Source organism: Hesperophylax consimilis, chromosome 27, assembly GCF_061612785.1.
Source record: "Hesperophylax consimilis isolate HC1 chromosome 27, BYU_Hcon_1.0, whole genome shotgun sequence".
Classification (NCBI taxonomy): Eukaryota; Metazoa; Arthropoda; class Insecta; order Trichoptera; family Limnephilidae; genus Hesperophylax; species Hesperophylax consimilis.
The window spans coordinates 12,134,736-12,149,868 of record NC_142862.1 but is presented as its reverse complement, the minus strand read 5'-3'; the positions used below and the strand labels follow the sequence as shown (position 1 = coordinate 12,149,868).

Below are 15,133 nucleotides of genomic sequence, written 5' to 3'. Positions count from 1 at the left end.
GAAGGTCTAGCTTCATTTATATACTTTGTAGAGCCGTTTATTCAAAAATTAGATTCATGCGAGAGCTCCGAAGGGGTGACCATAAGTCACCTATACCGGGGTGGGACAGGGCGGGTGTAACCTTCAATGACCACTATTCTTGCTACTGGCTACATGTAACCTACCAGTTACTGTCCAAACTTGCAGAATGAATTTAAATATAGTATTGCTTACTTGGGTTCTCTCCCAGTACAAAACAGAAGCGTATCTTTGAAGACAGCTGGTATCCTGTGTAAGAGTATTTTGGCAAAACGGTTAGCACCATCAGGGGCCACCTTCCATAGGTGTGTGTGGTACCCAACGGTGCTGTTAGAAGGGTAGGTGCTACCATCTCTGAACATGAGGTCAAACCATTTACAAGTGTTGATGGGGTTATCGGCCAGGACGTAGTTGTAGATCTTTATGTCGTCAGAAGATGGCGTTTGGTTTTCAAGTTTCCTAGTAAATAAAACGATTCATTAATTCAATCCAATTTCAAAACCATTTTTAACTGAAAACACACATTTGTATACTTGTCAAACGAATTAGGAAATGCATTGACATATTTATAACACCGATATTTTGTAGGCGTTTGAACATATTATACAGGGTGTATCGGCACGTACCCAACAAACTTTAACCAGCTATTCCTTAGCATATTTGGAGTAAAAAATCTTATGTGCACTTTGCTGTCCGGTAACGTTTTTTTTAATAAAAAAATTATTATTCATATTTTCACCACATGTCACCACTGTTTTATCCTTTTTCAAAGTTTGAAAACCCATCTGGCAATATTTTATTCGAATTCCGTTGAATAATGCACGTGTGTACCTTTATTGGCGCACTTTTACAATCACAACAAAATGGCACGGCACCATTCGTCTCATTTTTAACTATTATTATTTAGTGTGTGCGAAAGAGCAAAGACACTTTTCGACATACTTGCTTATAACAGCTGTTGAACACGAAAAGCAATGCCAATGACAGTGATGTAGTGTGGAAATTTTAATTTTTTTTGTTTTTAATTGATAAAAAAATGCTACCGGACAGCAAAGTGCCCTTAACATTTTTTACTCCAAATGTGCTAAGGAGTAGCTGGTTAAAGTTTGTCGGGTTAGTGCCGATACACCCTGTATATTAATTACACAGAACAACGCCTACCAACAATAATAACTTTTGCACACTAACTCTTAAGTTATGCAGATTGCGGTAACACTATTTGGCAGGCGTTTCAACGTATTATCTATTGATTACACGGAACAACGCCTACCAACAATAATAACTTTTGCACACTAACTCTTAAGTTATGCAGATTGCGGTACCACTATTTGGCAGGCGTTTCAACGTATTATCTATCAATTACACGGAACAACGCCCACCAACAATAATAACTTTTGCACACTAACTCTGAAGTTATGAAGATTGCGGTAAAAAATATGGTAGGCGCTTCAACACACTAGCAACTAAAAGGTGGCCTAATTATTTAGTATAGGTAATTCAAAATATGAAGTTTGTTTGTTCGAACCTTTTGTCAAATTGTTCTGCCACTTCCCAGGCTGAGGCAATCAGACCATTGATGCACATGTCCACTGGGACCATGTTGGTTGTACCGGATCCCTTTGGAACCTTTATCACTCTGGAAAGAACAAATCATGTTTATATCTCGCTACATCAGTGGTTCCCAAACTTTATAAAAAATATTTGGGAAATTTTTTTATTATAAAGTATATATAATAATAAGTTATATGTTTACATCACTATGTTTTGCAATTTCACGACCATCCGGTTAGTAACGTCGTAGATAATGTTAATGTCTAGACTAGAGGGGAGAAGAAATATAGGCAGGTATACAAAAAAATCCGCATTAAGGCTATGCACTACGTCGTGTCATATTTTAAATTGAGCCGCTATCAGTAACAACCCTTACGTAGATGGCGATAAGGTTCAAATTCCCGCTTAACACCATCCGCCTGTTTTGATTTATGCAAGAAAAAAACATGGCCAAAAAGTGCCTTTTATTTTATTTTGTGCATGTTAAGGCATAAATATTTAATTTTTATAAATAATTTAATTTTCCACATTATACAATAATATCAAAACTGAAAATGGGTTCGTAAGTAGGAGATTTTGAACTTTAAAGCAGTTTTCATAGGCCTTTACACTATTTTTTTCTGGGCTTATAAAAATACTTATCTAAAAAATACTCGATTATTTCAAAGGCCAAGATGTATTCTACTCGCAGTATTTAATTAAAGCATCTGAAACATTTCTAGGCGACCAAATTTTCAAACCAAAAACACATGATTTTGCATTACTACGTATGGCATCGCCTTAATTTATACTTCCTTCTTCTTCTGGCGTTAGTAAGATTAGATTGATAATATCAATTTTAGTTGTAAGTTGCTAAATATGTAAATACTCGTATATATGTCGTTAAGATAGTAGTTATAGGCCTTAGTCGTAAGTCACTAGATATAAGTCTTAGAGATAAGTCAGTAGTTCTAGTATTAACTATTTAAGAAATATATTTGTACAGCGCCCTTGAGGTGATTTCTCACGAAAACGGCTCTATATAAATAAGCCAAATATTATTATTAATATTATAAAGAAAAATGTTGATATTTTTACCTCAAAAGTCCTTGCCCGGCAAAGAAATGGTACCCAGTGATGGCATTGTAATTATCCACCCAGCGTGGAAGGGGCTCTTTATAAGACGATGTAACTGGAATATAAATGTATCGTCATGAAATATATCTAATGTGCCATATTTATTTATTAATTTCTATTCTCTTACACACAGTTTACATAATAAGTACCAACTATACAAAAGATGTTAATAATCAGTACCTGCATGGGTTAGTAGTAGTGTTTTGTGAACACCTCACTAGGAGAACATGTGCTTGGGTATTCGCATGTTTTGCTTACCACATAGGTACCTACCTATTAATTTTTCTATCCAAATAAAAATTAATTAATTTTAATTAATTAATTTGTTAATTGCTCAATATTTAGTACGTAACAGAATCCTATATATGTACATCCAGAAATTTCAATTGTTCTTATTCTATGTTCCTTATAATTAGTGTAACTTGCTCATCAAGCACAAGAACCAGTTTCTTCTTTGATGAGATTGCGATTATCAAATTGAAAAACTCAGAAAAAATTGCTTGGATAATTGATTGGAAAATGGGTCGAGAAAATATGTAAAAGTTTTTGAAATTGAGGAATGCTAAATTTTGTAATTTTTTTTTTTACATTTTCTCATTGGGGATGCTTCAACGGTTATTTTTGAAAATAACAGATGGCACAATTCAATTTTCAAAAATCCGAAACTATACAGTACGCCGAAGCGATATTGTGTGATAGGCGTATTGTAATGGATAGACGTATTGCATACTTATAATAAAGATTATCCTCAAACTAGCAATCACAAGCAGCTCGGATGAAATCTTTAAGAAAATCTGTGTTATGGACATTAGGCAACTTTATGCTAAAAACATACTAACATACCTTTTCAAACACAAAACTACTTTTGACAATGTCTAAACTGCTCGTGATACTAGAACCAAAGGACATAATCTCTTACAAATCCCTTTCGCTAAAACAACTTTTGGCCAGAGAAATTTTAGATATTTTGCAACAAGGCTATATAATGCTCTCCCACTAGCCATTAGACTGAATGATTTTTTTTCGAAATATAAAACAGACATCAAGTCTTGGATCATCAGCAAAGACAGATCCAAGATCAAAAAATTTACAAAAATCCCCTCATAAGTGTGTACTAGATGCTGATTAACCAATTTATCATTTATTATTATTTTTTATCGTTTTCACATTGTCATTTATGTTATGAAATATTATATGTATCAAATAATATGTAAACATTAATTTATGTATTCAATACGTCTGTCTCGACACAGGTTTATCATAGTGAGACAGACATCGAAAAAAAAACCGTAAAAAAACTTATATTATATTGTTTTAAAAGAAATAATAAAAAATGGAAAGGCGTATTGTAATGGATAGGCGTATTGTAATGGATAAGAGTATTGTAATGGAAAAGCGTATTGTAATGGAAAGGCGTATTGTAATGGATATCGCTATTTCACGAGGTCAAAAATGAGATGAAAATATTATGGTTTTAAAATTTCAGTACCTTAATCGTACGTCTTGGGAAATTTTTTTTTTCAAGATTTTCTTGCATTCATTTCTGAGCACAGGGGAGCAAAACCAGCTACCATCGTGCAATTTCTTTTCCATCATTATTTTTGCAAAAGCTTCCACCAATCAATCAAGAGAACAATCTTGTGTGATTATTTATATTTATAGGTGAACGTTTGATAACAGAAATTTTGGCTCTATTTTTAAACGAGCTGTGTTTTATGAAATATTTTCACAATGTTCGCTTAATTATTATCATTTTTTTATCGGTTTCCTCCCTTTAAAAGCATTTTTCTTCTTTTTGAACGCTTACTAAGAAGCCTTAAATGTTAAAAGAAATATCTCTGCAGAAACATTATTTAGGCAATCTTTCAAAGTTGATGGGTAATCAACGATGGGTAACTCAATACTAATATTGTTTTTTAAATAACACTTGGTTTATTTTTATGTTTTACATGAGACCTCACAAGAGCGCCCCTGTCTGTTCAGTGTAAAGACAGGGGAACTATATCGCCACCCGGTTGGGCAGTGTTGAGAGGCAGGTTAAGGTAGGGACTGCTTCGAGGAAAAACAGATGCCGGTAGCTCGTTCCACATACGAGCCACGTACAGAAAAGTGGAAGAATCAAAGGTGTTCCGCTCGTTTTCGTTCACGTTCACCGGTGCACATGTGATCAATGTTGCTAGCTCACTAGAGTGGGTTCTATTAAAATACTTGTAGAGCAGACTCAATATGCTACATTCTGTCCGTACAACTTAATTACTATAAAGTACAACTATTTATGGTAAATCGCAGTTTAAAAAATGCACGTATTTTGGCGGATTTCACCACGTTTTTTCTTGTTTGACGTCTTCGTATTTAACATGCCAAATGAGCATGCCAAAAAACATACTTGTAGGAATTTTCTGTTTTGATTGTGAAAACTTTGTGACATTTATTATTTATTTTCTTCGAAAAAATGTAGAGCAAAAATTATGATAGTAAATATTTTTCTATATTTGTGAATAAGTTTTCTATAAACTTTAAATCTTGCATACATTTTAACGGTATTCATAGTTTGCGAAAATACCCCATTCCTGGCATTATTTGCTAGAAAATAATAATATTGCGGTAAAATGGAAAACTTCCATGTAAAATAATACGCCTAAAAATGTGTGTAATCGCGAAAATTTTCAGGTCTCTACTAACTAACACATTATTAAAGATTAGTTGAGGCTTGTCCTAGTGAGGTTATAAATTCTAACGTAAAATAAGATACAATGTAAAGAAACAAAAAATAAATAAAGCAACTATGTAGAGAACAAACATGTAAATAGATACATTTGGAATATAACGTCAAGTCTGAACAAGGTTATAGGGAACTTTAGTTTTCTTACCGATTGAAGGCCTGAAGATGGCGGTGGGAAGCCCAACACCCAACTGCCGCACCGTGTCTTCAGCCAGACTCTTGGTAAACGTGTACATATTAGACCACTTGCCTTGGAACCTGCAATATTATTTATCATCTCAAATAAATTAGCAAAAATTGTCCTCCTAAATTTAGACCAACATTGCTCAAGGCGAAGCTTAAAGCTAAATCACTATTTTGATTAATTTTTATAACGAATTGGTGTACATTATGAATACCAAAAAATACGCTTTAGATAAATTGAAGGTTTTCCTATCGTCACGCTTGAAGTAGAATACAAATAAAATTTTAAAAATACTCAATAAAAAATATAAATCTAAACTACTAAAAAAAATATTTTTTCAATAGAAATGTATGAACGGCGTAAAGAAAACAACTTTAAAAAAATACAGTATCATAGCTAAGATTATCTGTGACAGTTTCACTTGATTTACTTTTTTGCTTTCTTATGAAATTATTTACAAAATAAATAAAAACCAGTTTTGTGCTTCAAATTGAACGTTTCTAGACTGCGTTTGTCAAGCGATTTTAATGACTATTACCTACAATATAAGGTATACCAAGAATATACACATTTTTTGCTTATAGCTTCCTCTTAAGAACTAGAGCAATAATACCTCAATACAGGTAAAGTTAGCCATCGTTCAACTGGTTCTTAATGCGATACCTTTACCTGCGAGCGTTTGGGTACTACCCTCTGTTGTATCTTCGGGTTCACTCGCTGAAATGCCAGGACCAGATCATCTAGATCTCAAAAAAAGTGTAAGTAGCACTTAAGCTGTTCAATGAGCACATTGGCAATCCTGATGTTCTGGAACGTATTACGCTATGTCCCCGATAACTTCACCAGAGCTAGGCAGTGCAGTCTAATTTTTTTCCAAGAGGCAGGACCAACCTACCAATGACCATGCCTTTGGGGAGAATGACTACACTTCTAAACTACCTTTCTTCTGGGGTACACATCTTATGTTTAAAATTCAGTGACTTCCGGATGGTAATATATATATTATTTTTTTTTTTTATTGATAAACTAATGTTTATAAGACAAAGTTTTTATGTATACCACTAAGGATAGAAAATTATTATAAGCATTCATTACTGAAATATCTATACAAATTGAAAATATCTCCCGAGTAAAAATAAATGCCGCCGACGGGAATTCCCGTAATTCCCATATTTTCAATTTGTATGGATATTTCAGGCGAGTAATTAATGCTTATAATAATTTGTTAATAAATATTTGGTTTTACACAAGGAAGCGTATCTAAGTGACGTTATTAATAAATAAATAACATATTTCCCTTGAACACTTTAAGTTTTTAAGTTCTTAAAAAAATATTAATTATTTTTGAGGATAATATCTATAAAAAATGAATATTATAAAAAATAAATAAATAAGCTTGAGCCGAAACGGTAATTATATGAAATTTCCTTGATGGAAAAAAATCGCAAAGTATGCTACGAAATTTTTTTTGTTCTGTTATTTAACATATTTCAGGTATGAAAAAAAATCACAGTGTACCTTTAAATGCTACATCGTCAAGATATTTTTACTTTATTTTAAGCGAATCATTTTTATTAAATATTTTCCCAATTTTCGCCTTTATCGTTTTTAATATTTGCGCGTATCCCTCTAATATTCGTATTTACATAACTCCCTTTTAAAACACGTTATTCTTCTTCTTTTTGAACGCTTACTACCCAGCCTTAATGTAATGGTTATTATTGTAATTATATGATGATTTGACACGTTATTGGATACAGCGAATTTCACAATAAATAAAACATTCAACTATAAATTATTAAATGTTTTTGTTGTTCTTACTCAAAATCCGTGTGATTAGTGATTAGTTATTATTGATTAGTGATACATGATTAGCGATTAGTGATAATTGATTAGTGATTAGTGATTATTGATTAGAGATTAGTGATTAGTGAATAGTGATTAGTTATTAGTGGTTAGTGATTAGTGATCAGTGATTAGTGAATAGTGATTAGTTATTAGTGATAGGTGGTTAGTGATTAGTGATTAGTGATAATTGATTAGTGATTACTGATTAGTGATTAGTGATTAGTGATAATTGATTAGTGATTACTGATTAGTGATTAGTGATTCAGCGTGAAATCCGCCACAGTCTATTGTCGTGAAATTAGCACAACATTTTTCGGTAAGGAGAAGATAAACATATAAGAGGTAAACATAAATATTTTTAGTTTGCCAACGTCATTTCTATCATGGACTATGGAGCTTAGAAATCTCCGTTTAACTGTCGTCAACGTTTGAGATATATTTAAAAATAATTATCAGGAATTGTTTTGAACCCTAAAACCTCCTGACATTTTGCAATGTACTCTTAGAAGAACTGTCAAAATACAGATTCCGCAGTAAATATTTCCAAATTACATTTGATTTCAGATAAATTCGCTGTTTCTTAACGCATTTAAAAACAAAATACTATTCTTGAAAGCAGTCGAAAGACTCTGTTAGATTTTAGTAATACAAATCGACATAATATGCAATTAAAAATATTAAAATTTTGAACGAAAACAAAGATAAAGTTTTTAAAGATTTATGAAGGGTTGTTTCATAGAATTTGAACAAATTACCAAATTTCAACGTTCATTTGCGAGTTCTGTGAATGTTCTGTTATTATATCATTAAAGGCCAGTTACTTGATAAAACTCAAATAATAACAAAACTTTCACAGAACTTGAAAATCAATTTTGAAATTTGAAGAATTGTTAAAATTCTCTGAAACAACCCGTTCTAAGATTCTGATTTTAAATTTCTGTATTGATGTTGGCTCCTGTTAAAAAACACTATAGTTTTTTTTTGGACAAACGATCTACAGTTTTTTCCCCGGCATCTTACCGGCAAGTGCTTCAAAAGTGTTAAAATCTTCTAATTTTTTTCACTATCACATTGACTAGCCCAATTGTTTTATTTGAATTGGAGATTAAAAAAAATTACCAAAATGACTTTCATTAAAAAATGCATAAAAATGGATTCGCCCAAATGTATTTGAATTTGAGATACATATTTACAAAATTTACCCAAATTACAATACAGGGGAGGAATATTGGAAACATGATAACGGCAGCAGCTACAATCAGACGAAGAAACCGGAGCATTATGGTAGACATTGCCGTGAAATTAAATTTATCTAAATTTACATATTTATTTTATTTTGAATATATTGTTTATTTCCTTTGATGTATTTACGAAATATTTTCCATTTAATTGTGTTAAGTCTGTCGAGTCTGTTTTAAAATCTATGTAAACTGTATCATTTCTTATGTAAAAATATATATATTTTGAATAATGTTGTCTTTCCCGAAATAAGTTTTTTTTAATCTCACTGAGAATAATATATTATGAATAGTATTGTTATTATTTTGCCATCCACTAAAAAAATAAATAAAGTTGTTTACGGATGGTTTTTATATTTTAAACTGTAGTTGTCAAAAGTTATTTCCACGTTTTTTCGTTTGATATAAAAATATTAATTTTTAAATTTGCAAAAATTGTTTCAATTTATTCAGTAGAATTTATGGTAATTTTTTAATGCAAATTGAAAGCTTGGTATTCTCTCTTTCTATCACTGTTTAAGAAGAAGCTACACGCCAAAAATACATGTGTACATTCTTAGGATACCTTATACTGTAGGTAATAGGCATTAAAATCGCTTGACAAACGGAGTTTAGAAACGTTCGATTTCAAGCAAAAAATTGGTTTTTACTTTTTTGTAAATAATTTTATAAGAAAACAAAAAAGTTAATCAAGTGAAACTGTCATAGATAATCTTAGTCATAAAAATGTATTTTTTTAAGTTGTTTCCTTTACGCGTTCATACATTTCCATTGAAAAAAAATTTTTGTAGTATTTATATTTGCATTTATATTTTTTATTGATTAATTTATTTTTTTATTTGTATTCTACTCAAGCGAAAACCTTCAATTTAACCAAAGCATATTTTTTGGTTTTCATAATGTACACCAATTCGTTATAAAGATTAATCCATAGACATATGAATATTAGTAGACCTGCCCTAAGTGATTAAAAGCGTATTATCCCCACTCCCCATACCGGTTCCATTGGAGCCGGCTGTGCTCGCGTATGGCCTCAAGTGAAATTTGAAAACGCGACGTCATCATTCTTGTGCGAACTATGGTCGAGGAATCATCGGTTCATTTTACGAAATAACACGGCAAAATGTTGACTTGTACTATGAAAACTTGTAAAAATAGATTTGAAAAAGAGAATAAACCCAATTGTCGTATTACATTCCATATATAAGCATTATTTTACTTTATTTTAAGCATATTCACATCGTATAATATAGATCAGTTTTAGAAACTTATACTATCACATCGAGAAACGTCTGGACGCGAAACACAAAGCTTGTTGGTTGCTGGGAAGTAAATTATGAACATTTATAAAAGTGTCTTAACTAAATACTTTAACGAAATATTCGACTCTGAAAATAGAACCGAATTTTTTTGCCGAATTTGGACTTCGCAAATTTGTTCATAACGTGGCGAGTAATTTGCGCTCCCATGTAAAAATGTCTATTCATTCAAAAGCAGATTTTACTTTTAAGAAGTAAATGGTGATATTATAATGCGAGATGCCTATTTACTGTCAGATTGATTTATTGACGAATCACAGTCAGCCTTACCCCTTCGTTCTTCAACAGTTGATTTTACCCCTCGCCATTATCTTCTCGTCTATTAATTCCTATGTCTGTGGATTAATCATAATAGTGATTTGGCATTGCTTCGCCTTAATACGAAGTGTACTAGGTTTAGTATAAAGTTTGTATTGCTCACTTCATGGCCACGTCTTCCACGAGGTCAGGGTCAGCCGTTTCGGTGAAGTCAATGACGTTGAGCGGGTCCAGCGGAGACTGGTAGAAGCGCTCGTCTATACCTTCCCTAAAGGGCTGGGAAAAGGCTGTGGATACGTGGACGAAACTCTGCAATAATTTAAATCACAAACATGAAATAAATAAAGATGAAAAAATCAATTATAATAATAGCTTTATTATCAAAACCATTATTCAATGTGTTATACGAACGTACTGCGAATGTTTGGGGTGAACGAATTTATAATAATTATGGACGGGTTGTTTCATACAATTTGAACAGTTTCTCAAATTTCAAAGTTAAAATTATCAAGTTCTATTAGTCCTAGTTTAAAATACCTGGAACAGATTATCACAGACCACCTGATGATAAGAATATACAAAAAGAGCGATCCGTAGTAGGTATGCTGTCAAGGGTTGCATGATAACTCACCACAATGACAACAGAACACACCTTTAAAAAGTGATATAAGGTCATTAAAAGTGATGAAACAAAAACTGAGTTAAATAGATATACGCGTAACCTATTCAACCTAGCTTTGGTTTCATCACTTTTCATGACCTTATATCACTGTAAGTGTGTTGAATTTTCATTTTGACGATTTATCCGGTTACCGCTGTAAAGGCAGTTTTACTTTTGCAGCACAAACGTCAAAAGAAAACTATTCAACGCATTCTGCACATGTATTCTGCATACATCAGAACTGTGGGTAGATTACACTGAATCTCTATGGCATAAGCTAAAAGACGCTTACAATAATGCTTATCGCCAACTATTCCGCCTACCGAGATACTGCAGCGCTACGGAAATGTTCCTGGAGGTACGAGTGCACTCTTTGCCACCTCTTGATAGGCTTATGGCGCAGACTACGCCAATCGAAGAAATGGAATCACTGCCATGGTTGATGAATGGAGTCCTCCCTGATTGATGCCCACTGGAGTCGAGAGACGATCAAATAAATATGTAATTAAATAAATTTCAACAACATATCTTTCCTTGGCAGAATCAGAAACAAAGTAAATAAAGAAACATTTCAGATAATATCTATAATCATAACACCACACTCCAATTACTGTTCACTTATTATTTTTCTCTGCAATTAAGAGAAAATGAAAAAATGCAAACAATACTGAAATGCAACAGACAACGGATAACAGACGTGTTAAATGAGCTAAATTTTATGATAGTGAAGCAAACATATTTAATTTTTTTATTTTTTTTATGTCTAAGGAATGAAAGAAAAAATAATTACAATCACGAGGGTACGATAAATGCAAAACAAATTAGATAGCCCTCATGGAAGAAATCAAACACCTATAAATTTCTGAGGTACCACTAAGCCGTCCAATTTTACAACAAAATACCGAATGAAATTATTGAGATTGAAAATATAATACAGTTTAAAAGGGAATTAAGAAAGTATGTCTTCCTTCAATACATTTTTGTTTTGTTTTAAAGATAGTCAAACATTCCCGGGTTACAAATAACCTGACAAAATTTGAAAATCTCCTACTATGGGCCAATTGTTTCACGATAACAATAGTAGATAGTAACAGAACTTCAATAGGACTTTCACAGAACTTGAACATTAACTTTGAAATTGTATACATAATACAGCGCCCTTGAGGATTTAACTGGCACCAGGCGCTGCTTGACACAGAGCTGGCCCTGTCTAAGACGTACATACCTTGAGATTCTTCATCTCTCTGGTGAGGTACAGCATATCCCTGGTGGCCCTCACATTGACAGCGGTGGCATACTTCAGGGGCTCCTGGAACTTAACGGTGGCTGCCACGTGGAACACCACGTTTACCTGGAACCATTTAAAACACAACACGGTCAGTTAATTAAAATCCTACTACACAATAAAAGAATACCAACGACCTCAACAACACCAATAAAATTCTAACGAAATCTTTGATTTGTCAAAGGTGTTAATGTTCCGTTAATAGCCCTAACAGTTAACTCAATGAGTTTCTGTCCAATTGAGCAGTGCCTGTTCTTGTGCCAAGTTCTTAGTAATTGTGTCATTTTGGGCGCCTTCTCCCATTCCTTATACAAAATATTTAAATAGTATTAAAAATATATATAAAGAACACAATTTTAAACTTTTTTCCACTTGTTTTTATTTGACCGTGACCGGTTTCAGCCTGTTAGGTTAGCCCGGTCACGGTCAAATAAAAACAAGTGGAAAAAAGTTTAAAATTGTGTTCTTTATATATATTTATAATGGAATTCCACCACGAAATAACAGTTTCAAATATTAAAATATTAAATAGTATTATTATTTGTTTAGGAATCTCACCCTAAAATGGTCATCTGCCAGAGATGCTGCGATAAAGCCCTGCGAGCCCACTAATAGTAAGTTTAAGATGAACGGACCCCAAACCTTCTCCCCACCCCGACTGCACCAACAACAACGGAGGCAGCACATCCGTCAACAGGTTCAAGGTTCAAGGGGTAATATACTGCATGAATATATTATTTTAATTTCCATACCTACGTCTGTGGTCTAAAACTTCTTCTAATTATTCATTTCATTCAACTGTTAGATAAGTTATTTTACAATCCCTTGTTTAAAAACTCAAAAACACATTATTTTAATAGTTTTTCTCCTGGATTTGATTTATTGTATGCCTATGGTATGTACATTAATATCTTATTCCCTGACGTAAAATTTCCATTTAGTTTGACCTAATGAACAAATTCGTTCTTCGAAATGGCGTGAAGACGTCAGAGAAGTCTTGCAATTTTTTTAAACAGGTAAATTGATGGTATTTAAAAGCATCATACTTCATAATATAACTGACGTTGCAAACTGATTATGGTACTTTAGTGCAAATTTGATGACGTCAGAGCTGACTTTTCGGGAGTGTTTGAGCCAAAAATGTGTATATTCTTGGTATAGGTACCTTATAATATAAGGCTTATATCGTAGGTAATAGGTATTAAAATCGCTTGACAAACGGAGTCCAGAAACGTTCGATTTCAAGCAAAAAACTGGTTTTTATTTATTTTGTAAATAATTTTATAAGAAAGCAAAAAAGTCAATCAAGTGAAACTGTCACAGATAATCTTAGCTGTTATATTGTATTTTTTTAAAGTTTTTTCCTTTACGCGTTCATACATTTCTATTGAAAATTTTGTTTTAGTAGCTTGCATTTATATTTTTTATTGAGAAATTTATATATTTATTTGTATTCTACTCAAGCGAAACGATAGGAAAACCTTCAACTTATCTAAAGCATATTTTTTTGGTTTTCATAATGTACACCTATTCGTTATAAAGATTAATCAAAATAGTGATTTGGCACTAAGCTTGGCCTTAAGAGTGAAAAGTGTTTTTTGTTTTGTTTTAATTGTTTACACGAAGAAAAGCATTGCGAATCTCTTCAAATTATTGGTAAAACGGTCATAAACGGTATTGCAGCCCGTTTCATGATAAAATTTTAGTTAATTCCTAATACAACGGAACTCGTGTTCATGCACGTGAATGATATATAATAGTCTAAGATCCCTTAAAGAACGACCGTCACCGAGATGTTTATTTGATGAAACGTATTTTATATTTAATTTAATATGTCAATAAATATATTGCGTATCGGTTGCCTAGCAAATTTTAGTCCAGGGTATGATTATATATAATTAAAAAAAAAAAATTTAAACATTGCACCGGTTTGATTATTATAAAAATTCTATACCAATCGAAAGTATGAAACCCATAGAATATGCAAACGTTAGGTTGCCTACTCTTTTCCGGTCACAACTCTCAGGTTGCCATGAAACAGGTAAATCGAAAAAACATTTTGCACCGGTCTGATTATTGAATAAAAATTATAAAATAATTTGCTAGGCAACCGATATGCAATATATTTATTGACATATTAAATTAAATATAAAATACGTTTCATCAAATAAACATCTCGGTGACGGTCGTTCTTTAAGGGATCCTATACTATAATGAAGAATTTTGAAAATAACACGATTTTTATGAAAACGTGTTTCAAATAAATGAATTCGTCATTTACCAAAAATATAACAGGAAAACTATTAATTCATTCATTAAGGCCTGCAATTAGCAATACTCAGTTTTTTCCGTGTAAAATCAACTTTCCGCATTTTCAATATAATAGTCAGTACTGATAAAATTAATGATGACGGTGAGACGTGAATGTCAGATGTGACCTGTGTTATTGCTAGCACCTCGGCTATAGCCCACTAAACTTTGAGTAATAAATGTCTTAGCAAGGATACATAGCGAGAATACAGACCGGGCCTAAGTATGTCATCAAAATGACATTGGCATGTCCCAAAAAACCTCTACGAATCACTTTTACCTCGTAAATAAATATCTTTTGGAAATGCATCGACCCCGTTTGAGTGCAATTTTTCCTTGTAGGGGAAAATCATTATAATCAACTCGTCTCGTAACATTATAAATATTGCACCACCTTGGTATTTATCAATTATTATTAGTTTATCATAAATTCATTACCAGTTGTCAGTTCTTTACTATTGTGGCGTCGAGAAGAATCCATTGAATAATTAATAATAAACCGCTCGACCTACTTAGTACCTACTCCCGAGCTACGCAGCCGGAATCGTAAACAAAACAAGCAACCTACTACAAGCACCTACTTGTCTATCGGCGACAATAATATCGCAAGTCAGTCTGGCATA

The 15,133-nt window shown here is 32.6% G+C and overlaps 1 protein-coding gene across 1 annotated transcript in view; it reads right to left on the bottom strand.

The window, feature by feature from the left end:
• Nucleotides 1–209: 209 nt before the first annotated feature.
• LOC149410594 (fatty acyl-CoA reductase 1-like) overlaps nt 210–15,133 on the bottom strand; it is a 41,277-nt gene continuing 26,353 nt past the window's right edge. The window contains exons 5-10 of the mRNA XM_089648291.1: nt 12,141–12,266; nt 10,418–10,563; nt 5,556–5,665; nt 2,647–2,740; nt 1,544–1,654; nt 210–477 (exon numbers count right to left, since the gene is read on the bottom strand). Coding sequence (XP_089504417.1) covers nt 210–477; nt 1,544–1,654; nt 2,647–2,740; nt 5,556–5,665; nt 10,418–10,563; nt 12,141–12,266 — 855 coding nt within the window. The remainder of the gene's footprint in view (nt 478–1,543; nt 1,655–2,646; nt 2,741–5,555; nt 5,666–10,417; nt 10,564–12,140; nt 12,267–15,133) is intronic.